Source organism: Microcebus murinus, chromosome 24, assembly GCF_040939455.1.
Source record: "Microcebus murinus isolate Inina chromosome 24, M.murinus_Inina_mat1.0, whole genome shotgun sequence".
Taxonomy (NCBI): Eukaryota; Metazoa; Chordata; class Mammalia; order Primates; family Cheirogaleidae; genus Microcebus; species Microcebus murinus.
In genome coordinates this window covers 533,670-550,017 of record NC_134127.1, presented here as the reverse complement: position 1 = coordinate 550,017, position 16,348 = coordinate 533,670, and the positions used below count along the sequence as shown (strand labels likewise).

General features: G+C 50.9%; 1 protein-coding gene across 1 annotated transcript; it reads left to right on the top strand.

The window, feature by feature from the left end:
• The first annotated feature begins 6,340 nt into the window (after positions 1–6,340).
• CHRNA6 (cholinergic receptor nicotinic alpha 6 subunit) lies at positions 6,341–16,101 on the top strand. Its single transcript, XM_075997112.1, has 6 exons — positions 6,341–6,398; positions 8,586–8,725; positions 11,545–11,589; positions 12,726–12,835; positions 12,921–13,899; positions 14,988–16,101. The coding sequence occupies exons 1-6, from the start codon at positions 6,341–6,343 to the stop codon at positions 15,117–15,119; spliced, it is 1,464 nt and encodes a 487-aa protein (XP_075853227.1). The 3' UTR covers positions 15,120–16,101.
• The last annotated feature ends 247 nt before the right edge of the window (positions 16,102–16,348 follow it).

Sequence of the window (16,348 nt, the reverse complement as noted above, 5' to 3'; positions counted from 1 at the left end):
TCAGCCTAGCTCACAGCAACCTCAAACTCCTGGGCTCAAGCGATCCTCCTGCCTCAGCCTCCCAAGTAGCTGGGACTACAGGCATGCCCCACTATGCCCGGCTAATTTTTTCTATATATATTAGTAGGCCAATTAATTTCTTTCTATTTATAGTAGAGACGGGGTCTCGCTCTTGCTCAGGCTGGTTTCGAACTACTGACCTCAATCCTCCCACCTCGGCCTCCCAGAGTACTGGGGTTACAGGCGTGAGCCACCGCGCCCGGCCTGCAGTCCTTTTCTTACTCACTCTCAGCCTCCTCTGCACCTATGTGGGGGACAAGGGACCCCTGGCGAACGATAACTACCCATGTCTAGCAGCTGTCTTAAAATACATTGAACTTATAAAGTATTCTTAGATCTGTGAGCACTTCAGGGTGGCTTCAAAGGTAATGCATTGGCTTTAGATTCAGATGGACCTAGGCTGGAATTTTAACTCAGCCATTCATCAGCTGGGATGGACCTTCGAGCAAGTTGCTTAATCTCCTCCAGTGGCAACAGCCGAACTTACGAAATGTAGATCACGTTGGCATGGCAATTGGCACCCCGGCAGTGCTCCAAGGGAGCTGTAGTTATTATTCGGCGTCTTAAAATGTTCAGCATAGCCTGACTTTCTCGCACTGCTTGACCCCACGCTGGGTTCCCAGGCTCTCTCCCTTTTCCTCAAAATTTAGTTGGACAGATGGCGCGCGGTGGCTCATGCCTGTCATCCTAGCACTCTGGGAGGCCGAGGCAGGAGGATCACTCAAGGTCAGGAGTTTGAGACCAGCCTGAGCAAGAACGAGACCCTGTTTCTACTAAAAATAGAAAGAAATTAGCTGGACAACTGAAAATATATAGGAAAAATTAGCCAGGCCTGGTGTCGCATGCCTGTAGTCCCAGCTACTTGGGAGGCTGAGGCAGGAGGATTGCTTGAGCCCAGGAGTTGGAGGTTGCTGTGAGCTAGGCTGACACCACGGCACTCACTCTAGCCTGGGCAACAGAATGAGACTCTATCTCAAAACCAAAAAATTTTAGTTGGACAAAAGGTGAGAATTGAAGGGTTAATTTGAGCTTCTTTTATGATTAGCAATGTATTAAATATGTCTTTGTGGTCTAAAATCTCCATTTAATTTGAATACTTACCCTATTGCTGTTTCTCTTTCCCTGCGTGATTTGGAAATGCCAACTGCAATAATACTACCAGCTGGGGATGGCAGTTGTGCAAGAGTTAAGGATAGTGGGCATTAAAAACCAGCATATGGGGTCAATAAATTATTGATGATGTTTTGCTGCAGTGGATTTATAAATGTTTAAAGGGCTATTTCCTTTATATTTCTTTATGGACAACTAGAGAGTGTTCTTGTTTTGAGTTTAAAGAGAACTGACAGTGGAGAAAGGTCAACAAAATGTTCATTCATGCAGTTTCTAGGACAAAACCCCCTCAAACTTCAAATAAGAACACAACCAATTTTACGTAACCATATCAAATAGTCTCCTTTATTTTTAGGCAGTGGATTTAATTTAGCAAATGGGGAGAGAGAAAAGCATGAAAGAATTTTCACGGTAAAAGTTTCATGTTAAAAAAAAAAAAAAAAAAAAAAACCTCGAAATTAAAATTAGCTTTTACGGATAAAGCCAAAAAAGAAACCCAACAATTATTCTCTGAAGCCTGTCGACTTCTTAGCACATTAACTCTTTAGAATGCATTTATTTCAGAACGGGATGGTGCAGAGGGATTGGGGACAGGCACTGGGGACACCTGTGAAACAAGCTGGGGTTACCCTCTGCCTGGGGTTGCCCATTTATGGGTCTATGAGTCCCCAGAAATTATATGGAAAATTTTGTTTGATATGCATGTGTGTAGGGGGAAGAGGTACAGGGCCCATAGTTTCCAGCAGATCTACAGCCTTGAAAGAAGATGCACTGCTTCTTCCTATTTCCATTTAGACCTGCCTAAGAGGAATGAGAGGTCATGGCGGTGGAAACAGAAAGGGGGCCGGGGAGAAACCAAACCTCTCCCAGTTTTAACTAACCTCTCCCTGCCCAGGGTTACCTGCATCTCTTCCACCTCGCTGCATCCTTTCTTCCTCACTAAACGGTGGACAGCACTCGAAGCTCTTGACTCATTTAACAGCCATGGTTGAACAGAAATTAACTGCTAGAATATAAACCTGAAACAGTATCCAGCAAAATCAGAAAAAGATACAATACCTTTAATTCTATTATTTCTTGAATTAAAATTTTTCTCTCTCTCTCTTTCTTTCTTTTCTCTTTCTCTATTTCTTTCTTGACAAGAGTCTCACTCCATTGCCCAGGCTAGAGTGCTGCGGCATCAGCCTAGCTCACAGCAACCTCCAACTCCTGGGCTCAAGCGATCCTCCTGCCTCAGCCTCCCGAGTAGCTGGGACTATAGGCGTGCGCCACCATGCCCGGCTGATTTTTTCTATATATTTTCAGTTGGCCAATTAATTTCTTTCTATTTTTAGTAGAGATGGGGTCTTGCTCTTGCTGGTCTCCAACTCCTGAGTGCAAACAATCCGCCCGCCTAGGCCTCCCAGAGTGCTAAGATTGATTACAGGCACGAGCCACCATGCCTGGCCTAAATTTTCTTTCTTTTTTGCCTTTATTTTTGGAGACAGGGCCTTGCTCTATCACCTGGGCTAGAGTGCAGTGGTGCAATCACAGCTCACTGCAGCCTCGAACTCCTGGGCTCAAGCGATCCTCCTGCCTCAGCCTCCTGAGTAGCTGGGAGTACAGGTGTGCACCACCACGCCCGGCTAACTTTTTAAAAGATCTCTTTGTAGAGATAGATGTCCTTATAGTGTCCGACTGGTCTTGAACTCTTGGCCTCAAGCAATCCTCTGGCCTTGGCCTCCCATAGCTCTGGGATTGTAGGCATGAGCCACTACACACGGCCTCCACTACATATTTTCTTTCAACTTCTATCTCTGCAATTTTCAAAAAGAGTTTGAAGCAGGATATTAAACCCGTAATTCCATCACCAATCTCAAGCATTTTTCTGATGACAGGGGCACAGTTTAAATGTTTTCTTTGAATGGAGAATGTATTTTTCCTTATAAGCATTTCAAATATATCCTTTTTACAAGTTCGGGCCCCAAGAGCCACTTAACTGTGTTACCTATTCGTATTGGCAAGACCCTGAGAGACAATCACACACAGAATTGGTTATGGAGAGATTCAATGGTTCATGTCACTGAATTTAATCCCATGTTTTTTTTTTTGTTTGTTTTGAGACAGAGTCTCGCTTTGTTGCCCAGGCTACAGTGAGTGCCGTGGCGTCAGCCTAGCTCACAGCAACCTCAAACTCCTGGGCTCAAGCGATCCTCCTGCCTCAGCCTCTCGAGTAGCTGGGACTATAGGCATGCGCCACCATGCCCGACTCATTTTTTCTATATGTATTAGTTGGCCAATTAATTTCTTTGTATTTATAGTAGAGATGGGGTCTCGCTCTTGCTCAGGCTGGTCTCAAACTCCTGACCTCGAGCAATCCACCTGCCTCGGCCTCCCAGAGTGCTAGGATCACAGGCGTGAGCCACTGTGCCCAGCCAATCCCACGTTTCTGATGAGGACAATGCTGAGGCAGCTTTAAGTGACTTTCCAGTGTCCCCCAGGCGAGCGTCAAGACCAGAGTCCAAATCCAGGTCTGTCTGACCCCAGAGCCCATATTCTCGTCCCTGTGTCCTTCACCTCTGCGATTTCGCTCAGGAAGTCCCCCCTTCCTCCCGCTCTGCACCGTGGCACAGTGGGGCGGAGTCAGCTTGCCCTGGAACACGGCAGGGCTGACTTTTGGCAGGTTGCAAAGGACCCTCCTCCCGAGTGGCTCCTTAGGCTAACAGACAGGTGGTGAGCTGCGGGGAACTGCTGGACACGGGGTGGAACAAAAGATGTGAAACGAAGTTTTCTTGAGACTTCAGTGTGTGTTGTGAACTAAAATAACATTTTAAGGCTCACCCTGCCCCCACTGGCTGACTGAATGGACCCCCTCGTGGCCAAAGGAATACCCTAAAACTAAATTGCCTGCCAGGGGGAGGGAGGTCAGACGTGCCTCATCGTGCCCCTCCCTTCTTGGGGACATCCTTTGTAACCCATGAACAGGCCTAAGGGTTTGCAAGACACACCTGCGGGTCCTCAATTTACACAACAAATCTACGTCAGGTGGCTTGTCTCTGATAACAGCTCCTTATGTTGAAACATTCCAAGCCTTTAGACAAAGCTTCATGTCTTTACCCAATTACAAGCCAAAGAATCTCTAAACCCACCTGTAACCTGTGACCCTCCGCTTCGAGATGGCCCGCCTTTTCGGGCCAAACCAACGTATGCCTCCCACGTGTTGACTGATGACCTTACATGTAACTCCTGTCTCCCTGAAATGTATAAAAAAATCCAAACTGTAACCCAGCCACAGAGAGTCCACTTGCTCAAGGCTTCTTGGGCGTGGCTCTGGGTCATGGTCCTCAAATTTGGCTCAGAGTAAATCTTTTTAAAATTATTTTACAGAGTTTGACTTTTTTTCCCCCGTTGACAGTATCTACCAGAAAGGATTAAGAACAGTCCCATTCAAACCTGAGCTCTGAAAACAGCCAACTTGTTTTACTCCAGAGACTAGTGAGGCAGTGTCCTCTTTGGTGTCAGGTGGCATTTTACCCTGCATAGTGAGACGTTGTTCTGATTTTTTTCTTTTCTTTTTGTTGTTTAGAGACAGAGCCTCGCTATGTTGCCTGGGCTGGTCTCAGACTCCTGGGCTCAAGGGATCCTCCCACCTCAGCCTCCTGAGTGGCGGGGACTACAGGGGCGCCACTCTGCCTGGCTAAACGTTTTCTTTTCTTCGCCTTAGGTCCTCTGCAAACTCCACATGGCAATTCAGCGAAGGACAAAAGGCCAACTGCTGAGGGGACAACCTGAGCAACATCTCAGGGGACCTACCTGAAGCACCCAGCCCAGCGCCTGGTCGGAGTTTGGTGCCAAATAAATGTTACTTCCTTCAATGTTCCTTCAAGAGGTGAGGCAGACAGAATCTCCAGGGAACTTGTTAGTCTGAACCCTGCACCTGCAAAAGTGTGCTATATTGGTAATGATGTCACAGAATGTTTGCATGGGAAGCCTGGGAGACCCTTTTGTGTTCTAACGCCTCCCCAACCATGCAGGAATTTTAGAAAGTTTCCTAGCAAGGTTAAGACCTGATTAACGGAGAACTCAATGAATCAGCACACACTCATTAGGATCTAGTGTAAGGAGGCAGGGTGCCCATTGAACAAATTTCAATTCCTCTCTCATAACTAACTACTTGACCTTCAGGTTGTTTTCCAGAAATGGTGCATTTTCTGCACAAGAAAGAGCTGAGATTCTGAAGACCCCCGGGCGCCCCCAACCCCCACCCCAGGGCATGTAGTCCCTGTGACACACCAGGACCTGCCCCAAGGCATGTGGCTCCTCCTTTAAAAGCCTATGATGGGCAGGGCGAGGTGGCTCCCACCTGTTATCCTAGCACTCTGGAAGGCTGAGGTGGGAGGATTGCTCAAGGCCAGGAGTTCGAGACCACCCTGAGCAAGAGTGAGACCCCATCTCTACTAAAAATAGAAAGAAATTAATTGGCCAACTAAAAATATATATATACATAAACAATTAGCCGGGCATGCGCCACCATGCCTGTAGTCCCAGCTACTTGGGAGGCTGAGGCAGGAGGATTGCCTGAGCCCAGGAGTTTGAGGTTGCTGTGAGTGAGTCTGACGCCACAGCACTCACTCTAGCCAGAGCAACATAGTGAGACTCTGCCTCAAAAAAAAAAAAAAAAAAAAAAAAAAAGCCTATGATGTCTCTTAGTCGGAGAGAGCCAAACACAGTGCCCTGCTTCCCTGGTGTCCTCACTGGCTCAGCAGCTGTGTCCCTGTGGGACAAGCAAACAGCCCCGGGGCAGTCTGGGGGAGGCTGGGGGACTCCGCCCTGCTGGCGCCCCCTGAGGGTGGCCGCTGTGCTGCCCAGAGGGCTGTCCTTCCCGCCCCGTCCCCTGACACTCCCTCTTTGCTTTCCTTCCCCTTTCCTGCAGGGAAAGATTGCTGGGCTGACGGCAGACGTGATGACTCGTTCCCCTCTCAGACCGAACCCTTCCATTCGCTCTTCACGCCTGCCTCCGTCTCCGACCCCGGGAGCAGCCGTGTTATGTCTGAGCCCTCGGAAGCCACACGTGCACTGCAGTGGGCTTCTGGCCACGCGTGGGGCGGCTGCCCGCAGCTGACCGGGAGCGCGGGGCCCCCAGTTCCGTGCGTCCTGTGCGTGGGAACAGGGAGCACGGCGGGCGCTAGCCATGCTGCCCAGCGAGGCCGTGTGGCTCTGGTTCTGGGTGTCGGCACCTTTCTTTAAAGGTAGGTTTTATTTCTGCTTCATCTTCTGCTCCATTCTTAGCTCCGGGCGTTTACTCTCTGTTCTGGCTGTGCAGGCGCAGACTGGCAGGTCCTGCGGGGAAATACGCAGAGTGTCTGCACAGTCCGCCACTGTTGCCGCTGCCCACTAATCTCTTCCGTCTTCATTAGATACATTTGACATAGAAGAGGAGATCTAGGGGGTAGGGTGGGGCGAGGAGGACAAGGAGGAAACATAGGTGAACCGTATTTATTTTATTTTCCCAGTTGAAAAACAAAATAAGAATGATGCGGTTTTCTGTTCATCTCTGCCATGGATGCATTCGACTTGCTTATTTTTAGTTGTGTTGCATATTTGTTTTCAAGATGGTGATTTATTTGTCAGCTAAGACCGTTGCACAGTCCACGAACCCTTTCCATTTTGCAGGTGATCATCTGTTTCCTGGAAACCTGTCATTTCACTATGCCGAAATGTTTCCCAAGAGCAGGTTCGTTCATTTAGAGCTGCGAGGGAGAGCAGGCAGCTGCTGCCCGCCTGCCGGGACCGTCCAGACGGGGAGGGCTCATCTAAAGTGTCTCAAGGGAAAACATGAATAATCAGGAGGATCTGGGGGTCTGTTTTATGAAGAAATATTATCATTATGGCAAGAATAGTATTTTACATTTAAAATTTTTCGTTCTTGTTAAAATGCCACAGTTTCAGGGCTCCCACGGCATTTGTGGAAACTCTTTTCTGTTAGTGACGGCACCGTCCTTTCACTTGTTGCACCTGATGAGCTTCTCACTGACTTAATTTTTTTCTTTCAAGGTATAAATCCCTTTGGGACATTTGTGGAATAATATTTCTTTCTTTCTTTCTTTTTTTGAGACAGAGGCTCACTCTGTTGCCCAGGCTATAATGCTGTGGCGTCAGCCTAGCTCACAGCAACCTCAAACTTCTGGGCTCAAGCGATCCTCCTGCCTCAGCCTGGCAAGTAGCTGGGACTACAGGCATGCGCCACCATGCCCGGCTAATTTTTTCTATATAGTTTTAGTTGGCCAATTAATTTCTTTCTATTTTTAGTAGAGACAGGGTCTCCCTCTTGCTCAGGCTGGTCTCGAACTCCTGACCTTTAGCAATCTTCCTGCTTTGGTTCTCCCAGAGTGCTAGGATTACAGGCGTGAGCCACCTCGCCCGGTCGGAATAATATTTCGGGTGTCAAATTTGAATTTATATAAAGGAAAATGTAGAGGAAGTATTAATGAAATGAATTCTGACAAATGAAGACCAGTAACTTGCCTCTACTGTGTTCTTGGAAAAATACAAAGAGATATGCATGAAATATTAATAATTGCCTAGATTTTAATGACTGAAGGTACTATTATTTAAGAACCTATTTTTAGTTCTCTTCAAATTATTTTAAGTAAACTTGTCTTAAAAACCTTGCATTCTCACAAATGTCCAAAATAATTGAATTTCAAAGTTGATTTTAAAAGAGAATGGCTTCTGAAGACTACTGCTAGTTGTTTCCATTTTTGCTTGGTGAAGGCTCCCCAGCGAAACACCTTGCAGGTGCAGACACAGGCGTCCGCCGGAGCAGCACCGTGACAAGAAAGGGCAGGACTTTCCCCCAAAAAACACTGGCGAGCTTCCCGCTCCGGCAGCTAGTGCGACGAGAGCAAAGATTCCCGGCCTGGCGTCTGTGCCTGTGCATCTGCCGGGCCTTAGACTTTAGAAGCGCTATTGTCTGCCGGGCCTGGTGGCTCACACCCGTCATCCCAGCACTCTGGGAGGCCGAGGCGGGCGGATCGCTCCAGGTCAGGAGTTCGGAACCAGCCCGAGCAAGAGCGAGACCCCGTCTCTACCATAAGTAGAAAGAAATTAATTGGCCAACTAATATATATAGAAAAGATTAGCCAGGCGTGGTGGTGCATGGCTGTAGTCCCAGCTACTCGGGAGGCTGAGGCGGGAGGATCGCTTGAGCCCAGGAGTGTGAGGTTGCTGTGAGCTGGGCTGACGCCACGGCACTCACTCTAGCCTGGGCAGCAAAGTGAGACTGTCTCAAAAAACAAACAAACAAACAAACAAAACGCTATCGTCCTAGCTGCGGCTCTAGTCCTAAGACGTCCGTAGCCCAGGTGGAGACAGCGCAGGACGCGACACTGCTGCAGCCACCCCGGCCGGCACTGACTCTCTCTGTTGGCATGCAGGCTGCGCGGGCTGCGCCGCTGAGGAGAGGCTCTTTCGAAGACTCTTCTCGCACTACAACCAGCTCATCAGGCCCGTGGAGAACGTCTCCGAGCCCGTCACGGTGCACTTCGAAGTGGCCATCACGCAGCTGGCCGACGTGGTGAGTGCCTGGCTCCCGCAGAGCCCTTCCTAGGGCGGCAGACAAGGGATGTGACACACCTGCCCGAGAGCCGGCCAGTGGGCGCAGACCCTTCCCCCGCGGCTGTCGGTGTTCCCCTCGGGGCAGGTGTTTCTGGAAGAGCAAGAAGGGCTGTCGGGCTAACCCCATGGTGCACCCGGCGTGCACCAGACGCCGGGCTCACACTGGGTGGCCGTCACCTTCCTCTCACTGCTGAGCACATGAAAGCTCAGTGGAGTGACTGTCCCAAGGTCATTCCATCACAAAAGGGTGAAAGTGGGCCGGGCCTGGTGGCTCACGCCTGTAATCCCAGCACTCTGGGAGGCTGAGGCGGGCGGATTGCTCGGGGTCAGGAGTTCAAAACCAGCCTGAGCAAGAGTGAGACCCCATCTCTACTATAAATACAAAGAAATTAACTGGCCAACTAATATATATAGAAAAAATTAGCCGGGCATGGTGGTGCATGCCTTTAGTCCCAACTACTCGGGAGGCTGAGGCAGCAGGATCGCTTGAGCCCAGGAGTTTGAGGTTGTTGTGAGCTAGGCTGACGCCACGGCACTCACTCTAGCCTGGGCGACAAAGTGAGACTCTGTCTCAAAAAAAAAAGAAAAGGGTGAAACTGGGATTTAGCTCCCAGGCATGCGACCTTTTTCCCTCCACAATCGAAGCATCTCTTTTAAGTCTGCTATGTTATGTAAGAGAGGAAAAATCTAGTTCCTTTCATAAGACATTCCATCCCACTCTGGAAAAAAAAAGGGTGGGGGATTTGGAGATCTTGGAGAGATCTAGAACTAGAGTTCCTCGTTTGGATGCCTCTGCTCCCGATTGCCGGCAGAGGGTGGGGGCCTGTGTGCTCAGGGGACCAGGCTCTGGGCTCCAGGGCCCAGCTGGGCGGGGCAGGGCCGGCCCACGCTGGGCTCAGACCGAGGTCCAGGAGTGGGCAGAACAGATGGGCTGGGGGAGCAGGGACCCCGAGGCAGCTCCAGAGAGGGCACAGGAGGAGGGAGCCCTTCCGCCACATCCGCCCAGCCCGCGTGTGGGATGGAGCCCTCCTCTTCCCAGGCTGCCCTGTGGGCGAGGCGGCGGTGGCTCCTCTAGGTGTCCCTGGGGAAAGATCTGAATTACGGGTGCTAGTCGGGGTCCCTATGTCATCCAGTTCATGCCTCCCAGCGGACGGGGCTGACCCCGGCTCGGTCCTCTGGCTTCTGCCCTAGGCTAGAAGTGGAAGGGTGCGAGTACTGATACATATTGATTTAAAGAAGGAAACCTAGGTGTTTCCTCTCACTTAGAGGGGCCCACTCGTTCTTTTAATAAGCCTTATCTATCCCGATCCCCTCCCCAGCCCCGACAGCTTGGCCCTGGCCGCTGGTGTTGCCCTGGGCTGGGAGCAGCCTTGCTGCCATGCGGGTTGCTGTGAGCGCTGGCCTGAGTGTCCTCCGGGGCCTGTGACGGCCACTCCCCACATAGCGAGCGCCACTTCAAATCCCTGCTTGGTCCACCCTTTCAGGACATTGTCCTAAAGCTGGTGGGCAGGGGACAGCTAAATGCAGATTTTGACACTTACATCTGGTTACTAGTATCAGAGATTTTTTAAAAAACAGCTTTAATAAGACAGGTTTATTCTTCTCCACTCCCACTGCTTCACTTGACCAGAAAAATAAATAAATAAATAAAGAGCGAAAACAAGTTTATTCCTTTCTTATATAGTGGAAATTCACAACTTCCATCCAGGAGGTTAATGCCAGGTGGTTCATGTGTCAGTGACTGCTCTCTAGGTTCTGTTGCCCACCTTGTGCACTGCACAACTGCAGGGGCTGTCACTACCATGGGCTGATTCTAAAAGCATAAAGCAGACATGGCAACAGTGACCAAGGTTCCTTCTTCTGCCTATTTCACCATCCTCTGCATGTGGCTTCTGCATGTGCCTCACAGTCCAAGATAACTTGCATTTCCACTCGTCATGTTCACATTCTTGGAAAGAAGCAGGGGAAGGTGGGGAAAGGGCAGAGGGGGGCATGCGGGACATCTGCGGCTTTCTCGGGAGTCCTGCTGGCAGCTCCTGCTTTCCTTCTCACCGCCCCCTATAGGTGCAGGGGAGACTTGGGACATGTTTAAGTTGAGGTCATTGTGGATTCCCGTGCACTTGTGAAAGATAACGGTGAGATCCCTGTACGCTTGGCCCGGTTTCTCCTGTTAAGCTGTCCTCCGTTTCTAAAATGTTCTCATTTCAACAATGTCACATGAATGTGGAATCAGTGTGTAAACGTGTGGGGTTGGGTTTTCCACTCGGCGTACAGCCTTGGTCATCGATGCTGCGGACTGTGTCAGTAGTTCTCGCCTCCGTTCTGCTGGGTAGCCTCCCCTGGCATGTGACCATAGCTTGTTCCACCATTTACTTGGTGAAGAACATCTGGGCTGATTCGTTTTTTATCTATTGCAAATAAAGCTGCTGTGCACATCTTTGTACAGGATTCTGTGCAAACATAGGTCTTCACGACTCTGGGATAAATGCCCCGGTGGTCAGAAAGCCTTCAGAGGAGAGGTGGGGCTTAGCTCAGCTTTGAGAGACACTTTAAAGCCACCTTTCCCTTGCACGTCAACGGGGCTGGGACCAGATGTGGAGATGCTGCGTTTCTGGCTGTGTCCTGAACGCACTTTCTATGTTGCCTTCTCAGTCTTCTTGCTTTCCTCCATGAGCATGAAAAATTCAGACTTGGCTCTTTTTAGTTAAAATTCTTGCTGTAAGACTCACCTCTATAGCAAGTACAACTGGAGCTAAAAATACTGTTTCTTCCTCCCAGGATGAAGTAAACCAGATCATGGAAACCAACTTGTGGCTGCGTCACGTATGTGTCTATACCATGTGTCAGTTCACAATGTGGAATGGATAAAATCCACTACCTCCTTCCATCTCCAACTTGTGCTAGAACACACAATATTGGTATTACCTGCCCTGCCACCCCAAAGCCTAAAGTTCAGCTCTGGTAATAGCTGACTCGAGGCAAGCTTCACGAGTGCACAAACCTAGTGACACAGGTCTCTTGACGTAGAGACTTCTGCTTTTCTTCATTGCTGCACTCGAATGTCCCACTGTCATCTGCACCATGGGCTCCAGAGCCTGATACTTGCCAGGCTTGGGTCCCTGCTGGACCAGGACTGGAGACATCAGTAGCTGAGTTCAAGAGCATGGGGGTGAGATGCATATCAGCTGGTTTTATACCATACCAGCTATACCACCTCTGTCTTCCTTAAGAAAGTCTTAATCTTTTACACAGATTTCGTATCAAACTTACCATCATACAGTTGAATTATTTTGTTAATATTAGAAGTGGATTTGGCCGGGTGCGGTGGCTCATGCCTATAATCCTGGCACTCTGGGAGGCCGAAGCAGGAGGATTGCTCAAGGTCAGGAGTTCAAGACCAGCCTGAGCAAGAGCAAGACCCCATCTTTACTAAAAACAGAAAGAAATTAATTGGCCAACTAAAAATTTATAGAAAAAATTAGCCAGGCATGTTGGTGCATGCCTGTAGTCCCAGCTACTTGGGAGGCTGAGGCAGGAGGATCACTTGAGCCCAGGAGTTTGAGGTTGCTATGAGCTAGGCTGATGCCACGCACTCTAGCTGGGCAAGAGAGTGAGACTCTGTCTCAAACAAAGAAAAGAAAACCAAAAAACAAAGAAACAAAAATATATTGGAAGCGGGATTGCTGCTCCAGTTTGAGTATAGTCCCTGGACCATGGAAGTCCTATAACCTTGGCCAGCTGCCTAATCATCAATAGATAATTACCTAATTTAGTATTTGCCAAAGTCAGCTCAGCTATTTAGCATCCTGGATATACTTTCCCAAGTTTTGATAGAAACCAATGTATTCTTCAAATACGAATTTATTTTTTTGTCAAAAAAGCACTGTTGAACCAACAGAAATTTAACACTGGGAGAACATCATTAAGTAGTTTTAAAAACTGATCTCTATTTCTTTTAGATTTGGAATGATTACAAATTGCGCTGGGATCCAGTGGAATATGATGGCATTGAGACACTCCGTGTTCCAGCAGAGAAGATCTGGAAGCCCGACATTGTTCTCTATAACAAGTGCGCCTTCCAGAGCTGCCTGTGGGGGACGCTGGCCAAGGCTGGCAAAGGGCATGTCACTGATGCTGTCTGGTTTCCTTTGCAGTGCTGTTGGTGGCTTCCAAGTCGAAGGCAAGACGAAAGCTCTGCTTAAATACAATGGCATGATAACCTGGACCCCACCAGCGATTTTTAAGAGTTCCTGTCCTATGGATATCACCTTTTTCCCTTTTGACCATCAAAATTGTTCCCTAAAATTTGGTTCCTGGACATATGACAAAGCTGAAATCGACCTTCTAATCATTGGATCTAAAGTGGATATGAAAGATTTTTGGGAAAACAGTGAGTGGGAAATAGTTGATGCTTCTGGCTACAAGCATGACATAAAATACAACTGTTGTGAAGAGATATACACAGACATAACTTACTCTTTTTACCTTAGAAGACTGCCGATGTTTTACACCGTTAACCTGATCCTCCCCTGTCTATTCATCTCGTTTCTAACGGTGTTGGTTTTTTATCTTCCTTCGGACTGCAGGGAAAAAGTGACACTTTGCATTTCAGTCCTGCTTTCCCTGACGGTGTTTTTGCTGGTCATCACAGAAACCATCCCGTCCACATCACTCGTGGTCCCGCTGGTGGGCGAGTACCTGCTGTTCACCATGATCTTTGTCACCCTGTCCATCGTGGTGACGGTGTTCGTGCTGAACATACACTATCGCACCCCAGCCACGCACACCATGCCCGGCTGGGTGCAGAAGGTTTTCCTGCAGCTGCTCCCCCAGGTCCTGATGATGAGGAAACCCCTGGCTCAGACCAGGGAGACGGGCTCGGGTCCAGTCCCCAGAGGCGTTTCCAGGAGGCCTGCCAAAGTCAAGTTTGCCAGCCGCGGAGAACCCAAACTCCTCAAAGAATGCTGCCACTGTCACAAATCAAGCGAGCTGGCCACCAGCGGGAGGAGGCTAAGTCACCAGCCTTTACAGTGGGCGGCTGAAAATTCAGAGCACTCGCCTGGGGTTGAAGACGTGGTTAACAGCGTTCGATTCATAGCGGAAAACATGAAGAGCCACGACGAAACGAAGGAGGTAAATCTGTGCGTCTCCTCTGCCTGCAGGCCCAGAGGCACGCCAGGAGCACAGTCGGGCCCTCGGCGAGTTTGCTCAGAGAGGGGCCCGGCCTGACTCCGAGCCCAGCGGTGCCAGGGCTCCGCGGGGCAGGCCGGCCTCTGGGGGTTCGGGTGCGGCCCTGGAGCCAACCCCCACCTCCAGAAACGTGAGCGCGAAGTGAGGTCTGGTTAAAGTAGTCACTCGGGACAGACTTGGTTGATGAAACCAAGAGCCCCTGCGCGAGAAACGCGGCAAACAGCACGCGGGGCGGGAGCAGCCGCCCGCAGGGGGAGGGGAAGGGAGCGCGGGAGCGAGCGGGCGGGCGGCGCGTTCATGCCTCCCCTCGGCAGTCCCAGTCCCACCTGCCCTACCTGAGAGGGTTTCGGTGCTTCCAGAAAGAGCCGCCGGGGCATTTTTAACATCTGCACACTCCGCTCCTGCTGCCGGAACCCGACTATAGCAGCACGCGCCCCCAAGCGCAGCGCCCCGAGAAGCGTCCCTCACGCAGCGGCCGCCTTTCCGGGATTGGCCGCGCCTGCGCCTGCGCCTGCGCCTGCGCCTGCGCCTGCGCCTGCGCCTGCGCCTGCGCCTGCGCCTGCGCCGTTGGCTCAGGGGAGCTTCCAAGTGAGCGACACACGGTGGCGGGTGCCTACCGGGACAGGAAAGGCCAGGGGATCCCACTGGCCTTCGCAGCGCCGTGGCCTGAGAGGCGGCTGCCCCCCGGCTCTCAGGACGCAGAGGCTCGGACTGGGGGGAGGCCGGGGCTCCGGGGCGGCAAGGGCGTGGAGGTGCAGCCGCCCCGCAGCCAGCGTCCCCGCGCCTGTCCTGTGCGCAGGCCGGTCGCACCGCCCTCCTCGCGCGCCCTCCCCGCCGCGTGGCAGACCGATCGCAGCTGCTGCGCGCACCGGGGTGACAGGCACAGGGTCGCGGAAGTAATCCCGACGTTTGCTTTGGGAAGTGCCAGGGGAGCCTTCTTTGAAAAAGAAGGGGGCTGTTTACGAGACAGAGGACGCTCCCCAGGGTTCTGGTCGCTGAAACTGGCTTTGGTTTTCTTGTTTGCGTCTCAGGCGGAAGACGACTGGAAGTACGTGGCCATGGTGGTGGACCGCGTGCTGCTGTGGGTGTTCGCGGCGGCCTGCGTGTGCGGGACGGCCGGGCTCTTCGCGCAGCCGCTCCTCGGGGGCGCAGGACGGCCTTGAGCAGAGTTTTCCTTGCGGCGCGGACACTTCCGGACGCCGCGCCTGCCTGTTCCGCGTTCCCTGCCGCAGGAAGCGGGCGCGAGCTTCCCACCTGAGCCCCGCCCACCTCCCCCGCTGGGCGGAAAAGAGGACTTAACTGCCACTCAGGAGCTTGAGTGTCCTCAGGCACAGGGAGGACGAGAGGCTGTTGTGTGACGCTACAGCCCGGAGCTGGCGGCGCCCTGCAGGCCGAGAGTGCCAGGGCAGGCTCGTGTTTGGCTTCCTGGGAACGAATGGCTCGTTGCACAGCCGTAGGGTGCAATGAGCTCCAGCCGTGCTCGGCGAGGTCCCCGTGCTGTCTTGTCGGTGCAGCGCCGCAGGGGAGCGAGCTCTGCCAGTGGCCCTGTCCACACCTGCAACACGGTGGACTCTTGCACCCTTGCACCCTCCGGCACGTGCCTGCAACGTCACTCACACTCTTCCAGCGTTGTTGGATGCGTTAATTGGTTCAAAGGAATCCCACGTAGTCAGAGTCTGTCTTAGCAGCCTGTTTTAATCGGCATCCATCCGGCAAGAAACGCGGGTGGGGACCCCCGTAGGGTGCCAGGCATCGCAGGGGCAGCAGACACAGGTTCTCCCCCCAGGTGCTTGCGGCCTCTTAGGAAAAGTCACAGGTGGAAAGTTCTGCAGGACCAGGTGTCGGAGGGGAGTGTCTCTAGAGCCACTCGAGTAGAACTGAACCATGGTGTGGCCAGGAGAACCTGCGGCGTCCTTTGTTGTGGGTTGAAAAAAAGGATGTCCTTCTAGTCTTTTCCCATCCGCAGTTTTCACTTGTTCATTGTACTGAGACTGAAAATAAAGTTATTATGTTTCTTCTACAAGAAATTACAATCTGGGACCTTTCGGAGCAAATCCTTTTCTGAGAGGGGGGACCTTGGGAACTGTGTTTCACTCCACCCTGGTGATCTTGTGTAAATATAATGATTATAAAGATGTATTTTAAAGCATGAAACAAGAAATCTACTAAAAGTCCTTTTATTTGTGCCTTTTCCCTTCTGGTCTTTGTCTATGTGCTCATGCTTCAACTTTGCCTGCAGGCTGTGTTCTCTTAAAACATAATGTCAGGAACATTTCTTCTATTACAGCCCTGAAGTAGAGTTGTCATGACAGCATAATTTCCATTGTCCTGGTATCTTTAGGGTCATAAGACCAGGTTCTGAGTTTCATTTTGTTTTTCAACCATTGTGTAA

Coding starts and splice junctions, on each gene's coding strand:
- CHRNA6 (XM_075997112.1), top strand. CDS start 6,341: ATGCTGCCCAGCGAGGCCGTGTGGCTCTGGTTCTGGGTGTCGGCACCT. Junction 6,399..8,585: donor GTCGGCACCTTTCTTTAAAG/GTAGGTTTTATT, acceptor GTTGGCATGCAG/GCTGCGCGGGCTGCGCCGCT. Junction 12,836..12,920: donor GACATTGTTCTCTATAACAA/GTGCGCCTTCCA, acceptor TTTCCTTTGCAG/TGCTGTTGGTGGCTTCCAAG.